The sequence below is a fragment of the Meriones unguiculatus genome (assembly GCF_030254825.1).
Source record: "Meriones unguiculatus strain TT.TT164.6M chromosome 13 unlocalized genomic scaffold, Bangor_MerUng_6.1 Chr13_unordered_Scaffold_39, whole genome shotgun sequence".
Classification (NCBI taxonomy): Eukaryota; Metazoa; Chordata; class Mammalia; order Rodentia; family Muridae; genus Meriones; species Meriones unguiculatus.
This window is the reverse complement of record NW_026843648.1, coordinates 2337886-2358540: the sequence shown is the minus strand read 5'-3', so window position 1 is coordinate 2358540 and position 20655 is coordinate 2337886. Positions and strand designations below refer to the sequence as shown.

At 40.4% G+C, this 20655-nt stretch overlaps 1 protein-coding gene across 1 annotated transcript; it reads right to left on the bottom strand.

Annotated features, from left to right (window-relative positions):
* Positions 1 to 1365: 1365 nt before the first annotated feature.
* On the bottom strand, positions 1366 to 9352 carry LOC132651077 (vomeronasal type-2 receptor 116-like; the record flags this gene model as incomplete). The annotated part of the gene is made up of 5 exons (XM_060376381.1): positions 1366 to 2343; positions 4500 to 4623; positions 5659 to 5886; positions 7890 to 8696; positions 9059 to 9352. Coding segments are annotated over 5 exons (2379 nt in total), but the record flags the coding sequence as incomplete, so codon positions are not given.
* Between the last annotated feature and the right edge of the window lie 11303 nt (positions 9353 to 20655).

Below are 20655 nucleotides of genomic sequence, written 5' to 3'. Positions count from 1 at the left end.
GTCTCCAAGTGGGTTGCCTCATAAGAGGAGGAGGGACTGTCTCTGACATAAATTCAGTGGCAGGCTCTTTGATCACATCCCATTGAGTGGTAGGTAACAGCTTTACCAGGCCACAGAGGAAGACAATTCAGCCAGTCCTGATGAGACCTGATAGGCTAAGGTCAGACTGATGGGAAGGAGGGACATGGGAGGACAAGAGGGAGGGAGGGTGAGATTGGAATGGGATGATGGAGGGGCTACAGCTGAGATTCAAAGTAGATAAATTGTAATAAAAGAACATATTAAAAAAAGAATTAGGGGAAGGGATCTAGTATTTCTTCCCTAGAATTAGGGACTGGCTACAATGCTGCTATTGAGGAAAACTAAAATTGACCACTTTTTTTTTCTCTGACTGAAATATTAAAAAGCAGCTTCTAGCCAAACCAGCAAGGTGTGGTAAAAAAGTGGTTCTTTGATCTGAGGTATTTTAAAATCTTATTTCCATTTCCATTGTCCATTATCCATGACTTCTAATTCTCTAAGAATGAAGTTTAATTTATTACAATGAAGAATATACCCTCCGTAGTATTCTGCTGTAGAGTTTTAGTAACTTCATCCTCCATAATGCCTATTACTCACTCTGCTTGCCTTTGCTCCAAAGCCTTTTTCTCATAACAGACTAAACCACCCGATTAGTTAGTCACACCCTGTTGCTGAGATCTGTGTATCTAAACAACTATTAGTTACAAATCAGTTATCTATGGTAGTTCCCTACAGTAAGAGGCTTTATTTTCCCTCATGTAACAAAATAAGATATGAAAACATTAACTTCTATTGTCATGCTAAACCATGAAATTTCTTCTGAAAAATCACTTGAGGAACCTGTGAAACTGATGCTTGAGACTCTATCTGCTCTCATGTTTAGCTTATAGAGTAGAATGTAATAGAATCTTCGGAGTTCAAAAATGAAATAAGTTACCTTAAAATTAATGTTTTTAATGTATTTTTATTTATTATACATTATTCACTTTGTATCACTTTGTATCCCTGCTGCAGCCCTCTCCTTCATCTCCTCAGAATCCAGCTCTCAGATTAGAATCAAATAAATACCAAATGGCTGGCAACATGGAGACACATCTTCAACACCAGCATTTTGTAGGCAAAGGCACACAGATATCCATGAGTTTATTCCACACTGTTATACTTTTGGGGTTCAGACCAATAAAGGAAACAGAAATTTTATTACAGACAAATAGTAAAACATGAATTTTAGACATAGGTTAAAAATAATGGTTTCAGTTCAGAGAGACTTTAGTACAAATAAATGAGGAACCATCATACTCTCATCATATTCTACCTGAATAATAGATTTAGAATGGTGTGGTACTGGTTTTGTCATTGTATTTAATTTATTAACATAGGTTAATTGTAATTTTAACTAAATTTTAAATGACTTCTTTCTTGAATGGGTTTTGTGCCTGATGTCAAGACAGGAGTTCTTATCTGGTCTTAACAAAATGATGTAGCACTTGGGGACAAAGATCAAACCAAGGAGAGCTTCACTGGAAGCCAAGACAGAGAAGGCTTCCATAGCCACCATGACCTTCCCCTTTGTGCTGTGGTAGACAGGGAGGAAGGTGACCCACACACAGAAGAACACCTGCATGCTGAATGACAGGAACTTGGCTTCATTGAATGTGTCAGGCAAATTTCTGGACAAGAAGGCCATGGTGTAGCTCCCAAGTGTCAAGGTGCAGAGGTATCCCAGGATACAGTGGAAGGCTACTACTGATCCTTTGTTGCACACAATGGTGATGTGGCCATGTTCAGCATGAGCATCATGATCAATGAAGGGTGGAGAGATAACCAGCCATATTCCACAGAGAACAAATTGGATCAATGTGCAGATGGGAATGATGAAGTTAGGGGCCCTTGATACCATTAACCACCTCACCAATCCTGCTGAAACAGTGACCTTGAAAGCAATAAACACTGTGATAGCTTTGGCCAATACTGTGGAGAAAGCCACAGTGAACAAGATTCCAAATGCTGTCTGCTGCATGATGCAGGTGACTGTGTTGGGCTGGCCAATGAAGAGCAAGGAACTGAGGAAACAGATGCTGAATGCCAATAGCAGGGTGTAGCTGAGAGCTCTATTATTGGCCTTGACAATGGGTGTGTCTCTATGCTTCAAAAAGACTACAAGAATCAAAACTGTGATTGCAGAGAAGCACAGTGATGTGGTGGTGAGAGCCATCCCCAAAGGATCTTCATAGGATAAAAAGCTCACAGATTTCTGGAGGCAGTGGTTCTTCTCTGAGTTTGCATAGTGACTTTCTGGACACATCACACATTGGTCCATATCTGTTCAGAAATTATGAACAGGATTATGACTCAATCCTCAGGTGTTCCCTTTCCCCCAAGTTGTTACTCAGCCTTACTTCACTAAAATGTTTCCTGATTCACCTTTCTTTATTGTTTCAGAAACAAATACTAAGTAGTATATGAATAATTTCAAAACTATACAGCCATTTTTGCCTATGGTGATATTATTCCAGAATCACAGTCCCCTCAGAGACCAGCAGTAGATGACTCAATGCAAGAGCAAGAGAGCTTTATTGCAAGAGCAATAGAACTTGGGACCCAAGTCTCACTGACACAGCAGTAGAGAAGTGGGACACTGAGCCCTGGAAGGAAAAAAAAAACACAAGCAGGGGGTTTCCATGACAGCAAGCAATGGGGTTCATGCCTTGGCATTACAGGATTGGGTAAAAGTCATAGGGGTAAGGTGACCCTCTAGCTGAGGCACATAATCACAACTAGCATTCTTTTAAACTACATCTGGAATGCTGGGGAAAATTTTCCCAACCATTCCTCATTGATTGTTGCCAGGGAGATTGTCTGTGTTTTCTACCAAGTATTTATTCTGTGATATTTCCAGGAAGCTGTTGCTAGGAGAGTTAATTTTGTTTTCTGCCAACAGCAAATTCTGTGACATTTCCTGGTACCTGAGGTCAGTTCCCGGTCAACATGGCTTCTCATTTCAAAATGGAGTCACCCAAGCCAACTTAAACTCTTTATTCACTCCTTTCCTTTTGCAAAAAGAGGCCAGTCTTGGGCTCTTACAATTCATCGTCAGCCTCAAGCTGATGGTATTGGGTTTTTATTACCATTAACTGTATTGTCCCTATTCTTTGTCTAATGTGTCCTAAAAATTTCTTAAACAAGTGTGATCCAAAAGTGACTAAAAGCAGATTTTACCTTTAATCTGTTATAATTCTGGCCCACATCATGAAATTTGCAGGCAAATGGATGTAACTAGATAAAGAAACATCCTGAGTGTGATCATGTATACATATAAAGACAAATTTGGCAGGTATTACTTACAAGAGGATAATAGCATTTTGATTACTACTAACCAAACAACAGTCTACTGATCATGGGCATCAGGATCTTTTCTAAGACTGAAACTCCAACCAAGGACCATGATGGAAATAACCTAGAAACCCTGCACTGATGTAGCCCATTGCAGTTCAGTGTCCATGGGGATTCAGTAGTAAGGGAGATAGGGGCTGTCTCTGACATGAACTCAGTGGTTGACTCTTTGATCACCTACTCTTGAAGGGTGTATCTTACCAGGCTACAGAGGAAGACAATGTAGCCAGTCCAGATGAGACCTGATAGGCTAGGGTCATATATCAGTGGACTGTGGGAGGGGCACAGGGGGAGAAGAAGATGGGAGAGGACAAGGGAAGTGGTACAGCTGGGATACAAAGTGAATAAATTGTAATATATTAAAAACAAATAAAAATTAAAAAGTTGTGGAATTAGCCAGGAAATATTTGATCTGACTTAAGGACCACTCAGGAAGAAGGAGCCCATGAATGACACTTCTTGTATAACAAAGGTCAAGAGACTGGATATCCCAGAACCTAGGATAAAACAATATATAACTGAACTAAAAAAAATCAATAAAATTATTCCTAATGATATTCTGCTATATTCTTGGATGAGTGTCTTATCCAATTATCACCACAGAAGTTTCCTCTGTCAGGAGATCAGAGTGGATTCAAAGACCCACAACCAGGCATTATGTTAAGAGAGTCTAAATTGGAGGTCTATATCAAATCCCTCCTCCCAGCAGTCAGGGACTCCCACTAAGAGAGGGTGGTGGGTGGATTGTAAGAGTCAGAGGGGATGGAGGGTACCAGAAGACCAAAGCTCTCTGAATCAACTAAGCAAGATGTATATGAGCTCACAGAGACTGAAACAGCAAATTCAAGGCCTGAGCGAGTACACCAGGATCTCTGCATATATTTTACCTATTAGCCTAGTATTATTATGAGACTCCTGACTATGGGAATGAGTGTGTCTCTGACTCTTTTGCTTTCTTTTGGAACACTTTAAATTTCTAATCAAAGAACAAAAGTCTATCTCTTCTCTCCAAAACCTTTTCCTTGGCTCAGGGATTGCAGACTTCTGTGGAAAAGTTGGAAAGTTCTCTATAAGCCTGTATTTACCTGTCTCATTGGAAATTTCATTGTCTGCACAAGGAGTGCAATCAAAGCAGCAGACAGCCTTGCCTTCCCTGGCAGACTTCCTGAATCCAGGCCTACAGCTCTCACTGAACACAGATTGAGGAATCTAAGAGAAATAAAAACTATTAGCAAATGTTTGGGTTTTTATGAAAAAATTGAGTGAGTGGCATATTTCTAAGCATCATCATATGTTAATCTGGAAATGCTTACATGTACAGTGAAAGATAATAAATTTTGGTATTGCTAATTTTGGAATCTTTTGGGCTACACAACCCACATATTTAAATCTTGGTCCAAAATATGTAGCTGTTGTCACTAAAGTAGTTTTCCAGAAGATCATGGTATGACTTCAGATTCAAACTGTCTCTATACTTACTGGCTACTACAGGAAGTTTTAATATCCAATGTGGTTGTAAATGTTGATTGACAACTCTATGGAACTTGGATTCTTCATTGACACTAGTCTTTGGGCATTTCTGTGAGAAGTTGTATGGAACCATTTACCTGAGGTGGATAAAGCCACCACAAAATGGGGGTCAATAATTCATTATCCTCCTGTCACAGACATAATGAAAAGGAGATGGAAGATGAGCAACTGGGGTTTTTGAACTTTGATTCTGGTCTGTGGGTTTGGTGTCATCACATCCTTTGTCTCATAAACAATATTTTTCCACTATGGTGGACTGTGTGCTCACAGAGTGAGCCAAAACAAACCTGCTCTCCCTAAAGTTGCTTTTGTTTACTGTTTATTTAAAGCAGCAAAGCAAGCACACATACACACACCCATCATGCTAATCTATCTTTTTCAGAGGCTAACAATAAAAAATGTCACTTTACCACTCACTGAAATTTCTTAGAATCGGTTACAAAATAAACCTCTCAGTGTTTTGAGGCAATGACAGAAACCTAACAGGCAATATTCGTAAGAAATATGTGGGCATTTATAAGATTTAAAATAAAAATTTCCATTGAATAGAGTGAGGAAATGAGAAAACAGTCCTCATTGGCTGTTTAATTGGCTACTGGGTTGCTGAATATTGATTGATACTGAATAAGTGTCAAATGATCATTGCATCCTGAAAACTACTTTCGTTTGTTGTTTTTTGTTTTAGAGGTCAAAGTGAGTTAAGTCATGACTCACCTTTGTAAATGTTGCAGGCCACTGAATAATCTGCTCAGATAAAGACAACCGTTGACCAAGGGGAGCATCTGAAGAAAAGGTTCCTATTTTCACCTTTAATCCAAGACCCTTTGGAAAATTCCAAAAATTGAGAATGTCATAGTCTGAATCTAAGTGTTTTCTCCCATCAATTACCATGCGACCTCTCACAGGATTTTTCAGTAGGGTGTTCTTTAGGAAAGGTAGGAGCTAAAACAGATGTATAAACATAGCTTGAAGTAATCTAAGATAATAAAAACATTTTTAAAAAAATAGTGCAAAGCTACTCAGTGTTATTACCCCATCATAAAAAAGCATCTTTTCTTTTAATAATTTAGTTTTTATTTATTACAATTTATTCACATCTGTATCCCCCATCCCTTGTTCAAAGAAATCCCTCCTGTGTCCCTCTTCATTGCCCCTATCCTTCCTACAGTCCACTGATAGGGGAGGTCCTTTTCCCCTTCCATCTGACCCTAGCCTATCAGGTCTCATCAGGACTGGTTGCATTGTATTCCTCTGTGGACTGGTAAGGCTTTGCACCCTCAGATGCAGGTGATTAATGAGCCAGTCACTGAGTTCCTGTCAAAGACAGCTCCTGTTCCCCTTACTGGGTTACCCACTTGGACAGTGAGCTTCCCTGGGCTACATCTGTGCAGAAGTTCTAGTTTATCTCCATGAATGGCCCTTGGTTGGAGTATCAGGCTCAGAAAAGACCCCTGTGCCCAGATATTTTGGTTCTGTTGCTCTCCTTGTGGAGCTTCTGCTCCCTCAAGGTCTTTCTATCTCCCCCTTCTTTCATAAGATTCCCTGCACACTTTGCCCAAAGTTTGGTTATGAGTCTCAGCATCTGCTGGGTAGCTGGGTAGATTCTTTCAGAGGACCTCCGTGGTAGGCTCCTGTCCTGTTCCCTGTTTTCTCCTTCTAATGTCTATCCCATTTGCCTTTCTTAATGAGGACTAATATTCTTACCCAGGGTCTTACTTCTTAGTTTCTTTAGGAGTACAGATTTTAGTATGATTATCATATACTATATGTCTAATATCCAATTATAAGTGAGTATATACCATGTGTGTTTTTTTTTTTTTTGCTTCTGGGATACCTCACTCAGCACGGCAGGATACAGACTGAGAAGAGATCTTCACCAACCCTATATCTGACAAAGGATTCATATCCAGAATGTATAAAGAACTTAAGAAGTTAAACACCCACAAACAAGCTAATCTAATTTAAAAAATGGTGTACAGAACTAAACAGAGAATTCTCAATAGAGGAATATCTAATGGCAGATAAACACTTAAAAATGCTCAATGTCCTTAGTCATCAGGGAAATACAAATCACAATGACCCTGCGATTTCACCTTACACCCATCAGAATGCATAAGAGCAAAAACTCAAATGACAACACATGCTAGAAAGGATGTGGAGAAAGGGGAACCCTCCTCCCTTGATGGTGGGAATGTAAACTTGTACAACCACTTTGGAAATCAATCTGGTGCTTTCTCGGACAATTAGGAATAGTGCTACCTCAAGATCCAGCTCTACACTCTTAGACATATATCCAAAATATTCTCAAGTATACAACCAGGACATTTGCTCAGAATTTTGATAACAGCTTTATTCATAATAGCCAGAATCTGGAAACAACCCAGATGTCCCTCAGTTGAGGAACACATACAGAAATTGTGGTACATTTACACAGTGGAATGCTACTCAGCAATTAAAACAAGGCAATCATTAAATTTGCAGGCAATGGTGGGAACAAGAATTAAAAGCGTCTTAAATGAGGCATCAGGTTGGCTTGGATTGAAGTGCAATGAATTTTGAAAACCACCTTCTCCTCAAGATAAATCCTTGAACTAAGCACAGCTAAGTCAGCAAGACAACAAATAATGTGGCTTCAGCTGATTCAAATTGCTTTGGAAAGATAGCCAAAACTATGATCTTTTGGAATATATTTAATGCTCCCATCCTTAAAATAATGGCCCTGGTATGGAAAGTACACTTTAAAGTGATCGTTAACTTCATAACCCTGTGGTAGTCCTCAGAAGCATTTCAACCCTTAAGACTCTACTGTTTCTTCCCCTTCTCTGGGTAACAAATCCTTGCTTATTGACAATATGTTCTAAAATCTATGATACCTAATTTGAATGCCTTATGAAATAATAAAACAACACATTGCTGATATTACAACACACAAGAAAGGATATTACCTGCCAGGGGAAGAATTCCTTTTCTTCTTCATTAGTATATGGTTGTGTCTCTATTTGCTGAAGATTCATCTCATGGAGACTGAAGGCCACAGCATAGACAGCATTGTATATATTGCAGCTCTCTTCACTTATGACAGGGTCAAAAAGGTGTCTGGGCAGTAAGTCCAAAGAAGCATTGGGTTGGCAGTTTTCCAAAAGTTGACAATCAGACTCAGAAAATGAGCACTTGAAAAACAGAAACCAAAACTTAGGAAGATAAGTGTCTTCTGAGTATTTGTAGGGATTAACTGTTTGAACAAAATTTGTAAAGTCAACCATCTCTTCATGGTGGTGTGAAAAAATGAGGCTCCCATGGAATGACTCTAACATGAAATAATCAAAATTGTAACTAACATCCCATTGAGAGTTTAGGATCCAGACTTTCCATGTCACTAACAATTCCCCAATAAGTCTCATTAAACCTTGCAAAGAAACAAAGTTCCCATAAATAACTACCACATTAGTTGATGATTCTTGAGTCTTTATCAGATCTTTCCATAATGCACTGGAATATACATTCCAGGTACGAGGGATCATTTCCAAAAAGCCTAAGCAGATGTTGTTACTCTCCATATCTTCTTGCAAGTCTGACAGAATCTGGATCCCTCTGTGGTCATCTGGGAGGATCAGACCAACCCAGGACCAGCTGAAATGAAGCATCAAAGAAACTATGGCAGTTGACAGATATGTGTCCTTGGGGGCCATCTGATAGAGAGAATTAAACTGACCTTGGTCATTTAAGGTAGAATCAAAAGGCCCAAATGTGAGCTTTAAGAAAAGAAGATTGAAAACAAGAAGGACAACACTGGCATCAAATAGAATATAAGGACTGAATCAACAAATGCAAACAGTCAAGATGAATATAGTTTTCTCATATATTAAAAGGCAAACCCAATAGACACTTTTCTAAAAAAATTATTACTGACAGGTCTCCAGTTTCAGTAATGTAGTTTGTTTCACCCTCTTCTCCTTCCTTTCTATTTTAAGTAATGGAACTGTGGATATATCATCAAGTTCCTTCATACTTTTCTTCATAGATGGTTTATCCAAGTGTTTATTTTACATTTTCAGAAATACAGTAATGTCAAAAAAGAACACTTAACTCCTAGTTTCAACATCCCAATTCTCACCTGAGGTATTTTGTAAAGTTGTAGCAGTTTCCCAAGTTGGAAAGATATTTTCCATGATGTTCCTGTAAGTGCAGCAGGTGACATTCTCCTCAGTCCACAGTTGTAATTAGCTAGTGGTTGTCTCAACATTGTGAGCCAAACAAAAGGAACTATAAGGATACTTGTTTCATAAGGTGCAACATTATAGTGATCAAAGCCAAGAGTTGTGTTGGGTAGAAGATTAGGGTTTCGGTTGATTTCCTCAATGGCAAATACCAGGGACAGAACAAACTGGTAGTTCTTAAACTTATATCTAAAAAGGATTAAAGGTTAAAAAAAAACATACTTGTAGAAGACATAGACCATAAAACTTCCTATAGTTCAAATGCCAATGTTTCTATAAAATCAGTATTTTAATATACTCTCAGCAATGACTGGAATTACAATTGCTCTCTTAAGTAGGTAAGATTAGGTAAAATCCTACAGTATTAACCTTCCTTAGTTATGGTCTCAGGAAATTTAATTTATTATTATTTTGCTTTAGTTATATTGTATGTGTGCAAAAATAAATTGTCCATGAAAAAAACACTGGGTTCAGAGCAAACATCAGAACTTTTGATGTCTGGACCTTGGCCCTTCTGCCTCAACAATTAAGAAATGTTATTATAGCTTGATCCAGTTTTTTTGTGACAATAACTTATTTAGAGTATAACACAAAGTTATTTCAAATCAAATATTGCCATAGTTGTCATTTCTAAGATATTTTCTGAGTATCTTGGCCTGGAATACACCATGTAATGCCCTTGAGCTCATGGAAAACATCTTGTCTCTGCCTTCAGTTGCTGGAATTAATTAATGTGAATCCATATTTAAATTTATTTTAACTTTTTGTGTATTGATGAACTGTGTGCATTATTAGTGTGGATGTGAGTCTTTCTGCATGTACAGGTTCATGAGTGTCAATAAGTATGACTGCAAGGGAGAAAGGACATCCAGGTTCAGTTCACATTATTCACAGCTGTCCACATTATTTCACAGTGACTCTTAGTCATTTGTTCAATTATTCACTAACTGACTGACTTATTTGATTGACTGAAACAGTCTAACCATGTAGCACTGACTGACCTATAACACAATCGGGCCTTGAAATCACTAAGATTCTTTCTTCCTCTCCTTATCCAGTGCTGTGAAGAGTACTACACTAAATGACTCCACATTTTCTTTATTGTTTTCAGCACATAAGACTGGTACTGTGGCCAGAACACTTCTCCTGGGTTCTACCTGCCATATGATCACTGGATTGTAACACTATTTTTATGCTTCAGTGGAAATGTGAGCTCAGATCCTCACACTTTCACCTGGAGCACTTTATCTTATTAGACAGTAATAATGTCTAATAATAACATGGTGAGGAAAGATTTCAGTCTTCATGATGCCAAAAGTCCCAAACACTAAGAATTGCATTTCAACTTAGTGTGACCCACGCAATCGTCTCGCCAGCAAGAACGCACGCGGACACAAGGATTCTACTGCAGTAACATTTATTACGATGAATAGAGGAAGACGATAACCTCCAGAATGGTGCTGCTTAAATACACCCTATGGCGGCGTGTACTCCACTGGTTGGCTGTTTGCCCATTGCTCTGTGTGACACCCCGGACTGGGCAGTAACGCCCCCGGGCTGGACAGTGGCTTGGGGCGCTTTTGCAACTTGCAGATGTGGTCTATTGTTTGTTCATTAGGGCCAGGGCCGGATGTCGGTGCCATCTCATAATGGCACTTGCACTCTCTCTGCTCTCCACATCTCCCCCTTTTTGTTTTAATGAATGAAAACTGCCTCAAAGCCTTGTAAGCGCGGCACAAGAAAGCCCTAAGCTTGATCAAGCAAACTCCTTCTTTGGGGAGTAAGCGATCAAGAGCTTTAGATTACTCCCTTACCCCACCAGGTGCAATGGAGACAAGTCCTCTGGGTGCAGGGGCTAAGGGAGAAGATTAAAAATGGAGGTGACACCCATTCCCGTGCAATGGAATAAAATTCCAGGGAGTGCAAGGGCTGTCATTCTCCTATCTTGGTACCGCAGCCGCTTAGGCAAAGGCAACATTGTGACTTGGATCACTCATCGACTCAGTGCAATGGGTAAAACCCCTGAGGTGCATCGACTGAGTGTCACAGTCTGTTTTAATTTTTTAACATGGATAACCAAATTTTGGGAGATGATCCCTGCTCCAAGGCCACAAGTGCTTGCGCGATCACGACCTTGTCATATTGTTGTTGGCTTGCAGACCAACCAGAGTAAGAACACTAAGCCACAACATAGGGCTGCACCAAACATTCCAACGCCCACCCATTCCTTAAAATAAGAAAAGGCGGAAGAAGCCCAGGATAATAAGCCATCTGTGAGCGATAAATCCACCGGAGTAGAATTAATGGTCACCACCGCCGCCCTTAGCTCTTCAAGCGTTTCTTCAAATCCTTCTGACTAGTTTCCTGCAAGATATAAGGACAATTTCCTGGACAAATTAGCGGCTCGGGTAAAATTTTCATATTGTACACTGGTAATACAGAGTGCTCCTATTTTTCTCTCACATCCTAATTGAGCCAATTGAAATAAAATATCTATTCTTTCTTCCATAAGATCCAGACGCTGGTTAAGAATCATCAATCCACCTTTTAATTGTGCGCTAGCAGATACATGAAGGTTCATGGCTTCAGCCACACCTGCTGACAATTCATTTACTGTTGTACAAGCTTGTTTGGACTGAATTTGCCATTGCCAAGCCGGCTGCAGTGGCAGTAGCTGCATTGACAGCGATGGCAGTAACAAAGGCTGCGGTGATGCCAAAATCTCTCTTCTGTCTAAACAGGGAGAGGGTGGATGGAGTCTCCACAGGGATTGGGATCCACTGCAGGACTCTAACAACCAGGGCACGAGTGTAACGCCTGGCATTCCAACATTGCGACATCCAGCATGTCTCATTGGTACAATTTCTAAAAGAATTATTGGACAAAACAAATAAAAAAGGAGGATAAACACAGACAGGACTAGGTGGAAAAGTTGTCTGATTTGTAATGGTTCTATTCCAATGGGTAATCTGCCTTGTCACATTTACCATTTCCATAACCTTTTTTTTAACGCAGTACCATTTATGGCGCCCATGACAATTGATTTCCCTACAGTACCACCACTAATGAATCCCAGAGGATTGAGGTCCGTACAACTACCATTTATCCCACAAAGTATCCATTTATAAAAAGGGGCCATATCTCGATGTTGTATAAAGAGCCCCTTTTTCATTACCATACTTTTTGTAGGATCCATCAACATATTTGGGGAAAAGGAAAAGGTTTTATTTTTGTCAGCCCAGAGAGTAAAGCGCTACTGACAGTCGGACCATGGAGGGATGGTCTCATCTTCCTCCCATGTACATGAAGGGGCCACCCTAGGTTGAAGAGGTCTATCTTTATCTAAAAAATTTGGTCCTAAAAAGGAACCGTTTATCCAGGTGACCTTATGCGAAAAGGTATAATAGATATCGATGACGTCTTTACTATCCCTTTCCTTTTGGGACATAACTTCCCAATCCCAATCCTTATAGCCAAATGACCCAAGAATCCTTTTGGTAAGCCGAACACAATCTCCTACGGAATCCTCGATTTGAAAGCAAAGCCAGCTTCTGGAAAGTCATGGCTTTCCCCTAATGATGCCTCAGTCTCATCATAAGGAAAATAAGGCAGGCCTAAATCTTTATTGGATGAGAAGAATTTTGGGAAAGCCAATGAATTATGTCTGACTGGCATAGGCTTCGGGAATGCAGACAAAATGGCCCAATGTTGTACCCCCACAATACTAGGAACCCGATTTAGAAGGATCCAAGCAAGAACTGGAATTAGTTGCAGGTATATTCGTTGGAGGATCATCTTCAGCTGCCGCGAGCTTTCGCGTGAGGCGCTCCGGTACCCAGAATGGATTGTTTTCTTCCTGTGGGAAAACACAGACAGCTCCCCTGGATCTTATTAAAATAGGATCCGGGCCTTTCCACTGACCAGTCAAGACATCCTTCCATTTGACCATTTCCTTAGGCCTATCAGGCTCTAAGCAGTGGCGATCAGCCGAGTGGCCCTGACTGTCCAAATTTAAAAAATTGAGAGTAAAGAGTGCCAAGGAAACAGTCACTCGTGGCACTGAGGGCAGAGCCTCCTCAACTCCCCCTTTTTATTTTATTAAGTAGGATTTTAGAGTGCGATGAGCACGTTCAATAATACCTTGTCCCTGAGGGTTATATGGGAGACCCGTTAGGCGGGTCACTCCCATTTGATCACAAAACTGTCCAAATTTTTGAGAAGTATAGGCTGGCCCATTATCAGTTTTTAGAATTTTGGGCTTTCCCCAGGCACTCCATGCCTCCAAGCAATGTTGAATAACATGGGCTGCCTTTTCTCCAGTCAGGGGAGAAGCAAACATAACTCCAGAGCAAGTATCAATGGAAACATGTAAATATTGTAGTTTGCCAAACGATTAAATGTGAGTAACATCCATTTGCCACATCTGTAGAGGACGGATTCCTCTGGGATTAATCCCAACATGAGGCACAGGTAAAAACTGACAGCAATTTTGACATTGGGTAACAATATCTCTAGCTTCCTTTCTAGTTATGTCAAATCGATGACACAATGTCTCCGCTGTAACATGAATTTTTTTATGAAACTCCTTAGCCAATTCTAAATTTGAAAGGAGGGCAAATGCAATCATCTTTGTGGCTCGATCTGCCAGGTCATTTCCATGGGACATGGGCCCCGGTAGACCGGAATGAGCCCTAATATGTGTAATAAAAACAGGGGATCTTCTGGTAATTAAGGCAAACTGAATCCTTTGAAAACTTTTTGCAAGCTTGCTAGATGCTTTAATCAATCCAGCAGCCTCTAAGATTTTGGTTGCATTTACCACATAACTAGAATCAGAAACAATATTTAAAGGACCTGGAAATTTTTCCAAAACTTTTAGCACTACTAAACATTCCACAATTTGAGGCGAGGTCTCATGATATTGCTTAGAAACAACTTTATTATTAACCACATAAGCTCCCACTCCTGTTTTTGACCCATCTGTATAAATCACCAGTCCATCCCGAAGTGGTTCCTGGGACGTTACATGCGGGAAGACTACCTCGTGAGTTAAAGCAAATTACAAAATAGGGTGTCGAGGGTAATGATTATCAATTAAACCACTAAAGGAGGTAACTAGCACCGCCCAAGTATCAGAGGTAGCAGTCAATACCTGAACTTGGTGAGCTGTATAAGGCACTATTAAGAACTTTGGCTCCTTCCCAAAGTAATGGCTGTTTTTAACCCACGAAGTGCAAGTTGAGCAACTGCATCCGGATACCATTCAATAATTTTTGCAGGAGAAGCATTGGGATGAACCCACACTAAGGGTCCATCTTTCCATAATACAGCAGTTGGTAAATGTTTAGTTTTAATGACACACAGGTCAAAGGTCTTAGTTTCATCTACACGTTTTAATTGGGCATCTTGTAAAGCGTTTTCTACCACTCGCAGGGCGTGGCTTGCCGCCGGTGTTAAGGCTCTGGGTGAAGAAATATGAGCAACCCCTTCCAAAATATCAAATAGGGGTTTTAATTCAGCAGAAGGAATCTTTAAAAATGGCCTAAGCCAATATATATCACCTAATAATTTTTGAAAATCATTTAAGGTATGCAAATGATCCCTGCGAATTTCTATTTTCTGAGGAACTATTCGTTCCGGATAAATAACAGTCCCTAGAAAGGAACCTACTTCTGAAATTTGGACGTTTTCAGTGGCAATATGCAATCCCCATTGTTGCAGAGTTTTTTGCAACAAAGGATACACATCTTGCAAGATGGCTAACTCCTCATGGCACAAGAGAATATCATCCATATAATGAATCAGCAACAAGGAAGGAAATTGCTGTCTAACTGGTTCAAGAGCCATCTGCACATACAATTGACACATGGTGGGGCTATTAGCCATGCCTTGAGGTAAAACCATCCATTGATATCTTTTGTCTGGTTCATGGTGATTAACAGCAGGTAGGGTAAAGGCAAATCTCTCTCTCCTGGGCACAATGGAATGGAGAAAAAACAATCCTTGATGTCTATTATTATAATTCTCCATTGCTTAGGCAGGGCTGAAAGCAGAAGCAAGCCTCGTTGCATTGTTCCAAATAATCGCATCTGTGCATTAATAGCCCTCAAATCATGGAGAAGCCTCCATTTTCCTGATTTCTTTTTTATAACAAAAATGAGTGTATTCCAGGGGGAAGTAGATGGTTCCAAATGACCAAGCTGTACCTGTTCTTTAACCAGCCTTGTAGCGGCTTCCACCTTATCAGAGGAAAGGGGCCATTGAGGAACCCATACGGCTTCCTCTGTGAGCCAAGATATGGGCATGGAACCCTCAATGGCAGTTAATGAAAACCCAGGCCTTGTTTCCCTGTATTATTTTCCTGTGAAATCGGGTGTAATCTCCCTTGTTCCTGTTTACCAAGGCCTTTTCCTTCCTTATAACCCATCCTTTTTATTATATCAACCGCTTGTTGAGAGTACTCATTGGTCAATGTTAATCCTAAATCCTGCAAAATATCTCTTCCCCAGAGATTGACAGGGAGAGGAAGAACATATGGTATGAAACTTCCTGTTTGACCTTCCGGTGCTTGCCACCTCAAAGAACATGAACTAACTGCAGAGCTGGCCTCATATCCCAACCCTTGTAAGGAGTGGGATGATTGTGTAACAGGCCATGCCTTAGGCCACCAGGTGGAAGAAATAATGCTTTCATCAGCCCCTGTGTCCAAAATACCAGTAAAACTTTTTCCTTCTATTTGTATTTGTAAGGTAGGTCTAGTCTTAAGATCAACTACCAAATGAGCAAAATCTGTTCCTATGGAACTGAGTCCTTTTGTGCCCCTTGGTGTTCCGGTAGATGGAAAACAGTCATGAAGGCTAGGGAGGACGACTAATTGAGCAATCCTATCTCCAGGAGAAATAAAAAATAAGCCTTGGGGGCAGGAACAAAGCACCTGGAGCTGTCTCGTAAAATCCTGATCTAAAATTCCAGGATGGACCATAAGTCCAACACTTCCTTCAGGCAGGGGGCCTTCAAACTCCACTGGGACAGGTTGCACCCCCATGTGTGGCATTAATAAGAATTGGGAGGTGGAATGGAGGTCCAGGCCTGCTGATCCTCTTGTTGCTCTACAGCTGGATAAACCCTCCTGTTGTCTGCCTGTGTCCCATTTTTTGGGGGGCCCTGAGACTTGGGGCCCTGAGACCCATTTTTTGGAATATTCTCATTCCTCTCATTGGGGGGGTTCATGCTGGATAAGTTTTCCCTGAATATCTCTAACTGAACGGCATTCATTAGCCCAGTGACTGCCTTTTTTACACTTAGGGCAAAGTCCAGGAACTTTCTTTTGCACAGACACACGGCAGTCTCTTTTTAAATGACCCATTTTGCCACAATTAAAACAAAGTTTATTGTTTCCAGAACTTGGGCAGTTATTGCTTTGTAATATGGCTGCCGCCAGGCCAGCATTAGTAAGCGGGCCTCCGAGTCCTCAGCAAACTTTTATCCAATCTGTTAGTCCTTTGTTCCTTCTGGGGGTAATGACTGCCTTGCATTCTGGTGAGGCATTCTCATACACCAGTTGCTCTATCATTGGTCGGACCCTTTCCAGGTCTCCAAATATTTTGCCTGCTGCGTCTGTCATTCTGGCCACAAATTCTGGGAATGACTCCTGAGGACCCTGGGTAATTTTTGTTAAATGGCCCTTGGTCCCACCCTTCTTTGAAAGGGCCTTCCATGCTTTAATTGCAGCAGCAGATATTTGGCCGTATGCTCCCCAATCATAATCTGTCTGTTGCTGAACATGTGGACCTTGTCCTATTAGTAGCTCAAATGTCCAGCGTCGTTGATTGTCTTCTGCATTGGCATTAGCCCTAGCTTGGGATTGACAGGCATCATGCCATAGGGCTTTCCATTCCAAATACACTCCCATATTTGGGAGGGCAGCTTTCACTACAGCCAATCATTTTGGGTCATTGCTGTAGAGCCTAGCCTCTCAAGCTGCATAATTGTGAAATTAGCATTCACCCCGTACTTATTAACTGACTCTGCCAGTTCCTTGACTAGAGCGTAATCTACAGGTACGTGGACACGGCCTCCCTCCACATCTTCAAATACTGGAAAAGTCTGAAAAGATTTGTGTCTATCTTTTGTTGAAAAGAAGGAATCAGGACAGTGCCTCCCGGTGTAGGGTGGAGGAGCACTAGAGACAACGGGAGCAGCCGACTGAGAAAGTGCGCCCTTCCTGTTCCTCATACTACTTTGCTTCTGATACAACAGTAATGGCCGCTCATCTGGATGGTATCGTTTTTCCTCATAGCGGGCTGCTTCCCCCTCCAAGTCCTCTTCCTCAGAGGGATTTAGCTGCTCAGATTCAGAGCTTTCAAGCCCCAAAGCCTCCAATTCTTTTACTGGATAAAGAGGCTTTTCTTTTGGGTTTTTCCTTCCCTTGTCACCTTTCTCCCCCAGGGCGTCTTTTCCCTTACCTCTCGCTTCTGTGGCTTTAACATCCGCAGAAGGGCCTTTTTTCTTAGAGAGGTCTCTATTTCTATCCATTAGGGCCCCTAATCTTTTATCACGTTCTGTTTCTGACATGCCGTCTTGTATCTCCTCTAACACTCCCTTAGTGCCTACTCTTAGCCTTTTGTTAATCTCTTCCCTTCCGAGGCCGTCCTCAAGCTTGTACGAAACCAAAAGAAAGAGGGCTAGGGCAACGATCACAACAGGGAAGGCAATAAGGGCTTCTGCTAGCTGAAAAGAAAAATGAGATAAATCAAGATCAAACATGCCTCTCAGAACTAATCTCGATGCTGCAGTTCTGAATCCTCCCCACAAACGGGGGCTCTCCTCGGCACCGGCAGTGGCAGGCTCCCTGCTTCCCGGGTGGTTCGATCCCTGGTTTCGGCACCAGATGTTGTGATCGTCTCACCAGCAAGAAAGCACACGGACAAACGGATCCTTCTGCAACAGGCTTTATTACAGTCAAGCGATGAAAGGAGGAGAGACCTAGCCCTGAAGTGGCGCTGTTTATATAAGCCCTGGTCGCACCTAAGTGATGTGTCATACCCTGATTGGCTGTTCACTCTTCACCCCGTCTGACGGCCCGGGCTTGGGCAGTGGCTTGGCACGCTTTCGCAACCCGCATATGCGCCCTGGAGATTCTTTACAGTTCTGAGGGCAGATGTCAGCGCCACTAAATGGCGTCTGAGTCTCAGCTCTCCACACCTCATATTTTCATGGCTACAAATATCCTGAGCCTTATATCTAATTTTATGTCTCATTTATTCCCTTGAGCTCCAGTCAGATACATCTGCCAAGACGTTTGCAATTGAGTCTTCCACAACCATTGAATATAGCCTGTTTGAAAAGTTGTTTTTTTCTACTGATGGTAGGAACTTGAGGATTTCTAATCTTTTATCTTTTTCTTGGTGTCTCCACTGCATTCCCTTAGTTGGGTCTTGGTAACTTATCTCTGGAGTTCCCAAGGTGGTTGGTGATTGCCTTCCAGGTGATCTCTCTTTATAACTCTTAACAGTGTATTTCTCAGACAGAGCTGACTTGGATCTGTCTCTTCCTTAAAATCATTTGGAACAGATGCTTTGGGGCTAAAATATGAAACTTTTTACCAGAGTCATTTATGATGTGACCATCCTTTGTAATTTTTCATTCTCATCTGTTTGTATCTATGATTTCTCATCCTTCTTTCCCTTTGATGTTTAACATTATATGTATTTTGCATATAGTAAAATTGAACCCTTTTTTGTATAGAGTTCTGTGAATTTTTACAAATATGTGCAGTCTTAACCACTATACCTAGTGTACAAAATATTCCATCACTCTGTCCCTTGGTAGATGGTTCTTTCCAGTCCCTAGCCTGGCAACCACTGATGTGCTTTCTGCCTATAACTTTGCTTTTTGTAGAATGGCATATACATGAAATCATAATATGTAGCCTCATAATTCTGCCACAATCTGCTCTGCATAATCCAAAATGAATTAAATCATCCTTGTGACTCAATATTTTAGAGAATAGACACATTTCTATTGCTGCAGGTATGAATGATCAAACCAGTATGCTGGCCCACACGCCAAATGAAATGTAGGTATCCACAATTACAAATGTAATCATTAGGAACATCTATAAGTGCATTTTTTTGTAAATGTAAGTTTTCATTTCATTTGGGTAAATGTCAAGGAACAAGACTGCCAAATTGTAGGTAAAAGTATTTTTAACTCTAAAAGTAACTGTGAGATCATTTTTGCAAAGCAGCTAGAGTGATTTGCCTTTGTGCCCACAGTGTGTGACTGTTCCTCTTGATCTGCCTCTTTGTTCTGTTGTCAGGGTTTCTACTTTTTTATTTCTATTTTTTCACCTCTTTAAAAATTATTTTGGTGAAGTACACAAACTTCTGTGATATTTTTATACATAATACCATTATTACTTTGTCCTTATTCTTCCTGCTCTCATGTTGTTTTTTTTCTGATGTTTTTTTCTTTTTTTTTTTAATTGTTGTGATGATGCGTGGGTTTTCTGAATGGCTTATTAATTCTCATCTTCCCTTCATCTATAAGGTATTTTTTTCTCTCCCTGATTATACATGTTGGCTTAAGTTTCTGGTTCTTTGTATATGGTTGCTCTTTCCTCTTCCCCTAGAATTAGCTTCTGGTCCTCCCTTCCTCTTTGTCATTTATACTAATCAGTTTTTAAGTCCTAGATATGGGGTATATTTCTGTCACTGCCTCTTCCCCAATATGACATGTCTCCTTTACATTTTGATGAGGCATATACCCTTGTAATTGTCTGTAAACTACTGACTTTAAGGTAGGGGACATTTCCAAGCTAGTTTTCAAGTGAGTGAATAGATGAATGGTCTTATGTTTCTACTTCTGCCATTTCTAAAATGGCACATAAAAAGAATTATATTACCTTCTATGTAGCCTCTTAAGTGTGGCATTTTCAAACAAGCATAATGCATTTTAGATGCAATCTTGCAGCAGCATACGGGAGAACAGATCCCTTTTTTGGGTGATGGCATGTGTGAGTAAACTAATTATCTTACCACTCTGCAGTTTTCATGGAGAGATGTGTGCCCATCTGTTTATTTCATTTTAAATAGACTTCTATTTAGATAATGTTTATTTAAGAATGTGTAGTTTCAGCTCACTTATTTCACTTAAGTTTTCAGTTATGCATGCTAAGAGACACAGAGGTAGTAGAGAAAATGTTAATTGAAAATGTGAGAGATAATAACATTTTACTTAAAAAATTAGTTATAATTTATGCATATGATTTTTTAACTCTCCAAAGAAAATATTGATACCACTGTTTGACAGTGGTTATGGAAAAATTTTCAAGTTTTTCTGTTTGTATTATATTCCACAATTTTTCTGCTGGCTGGTACTAATATACCCTCAAAGTGTTCCTTTTATGCTTATTGACTTTAAAGCCTTTTTTTTTCTTTTTGATGGTTTTTCAAGTCAGGGTTTCTCTGTGTATCCCTGGAACTCACTCTGT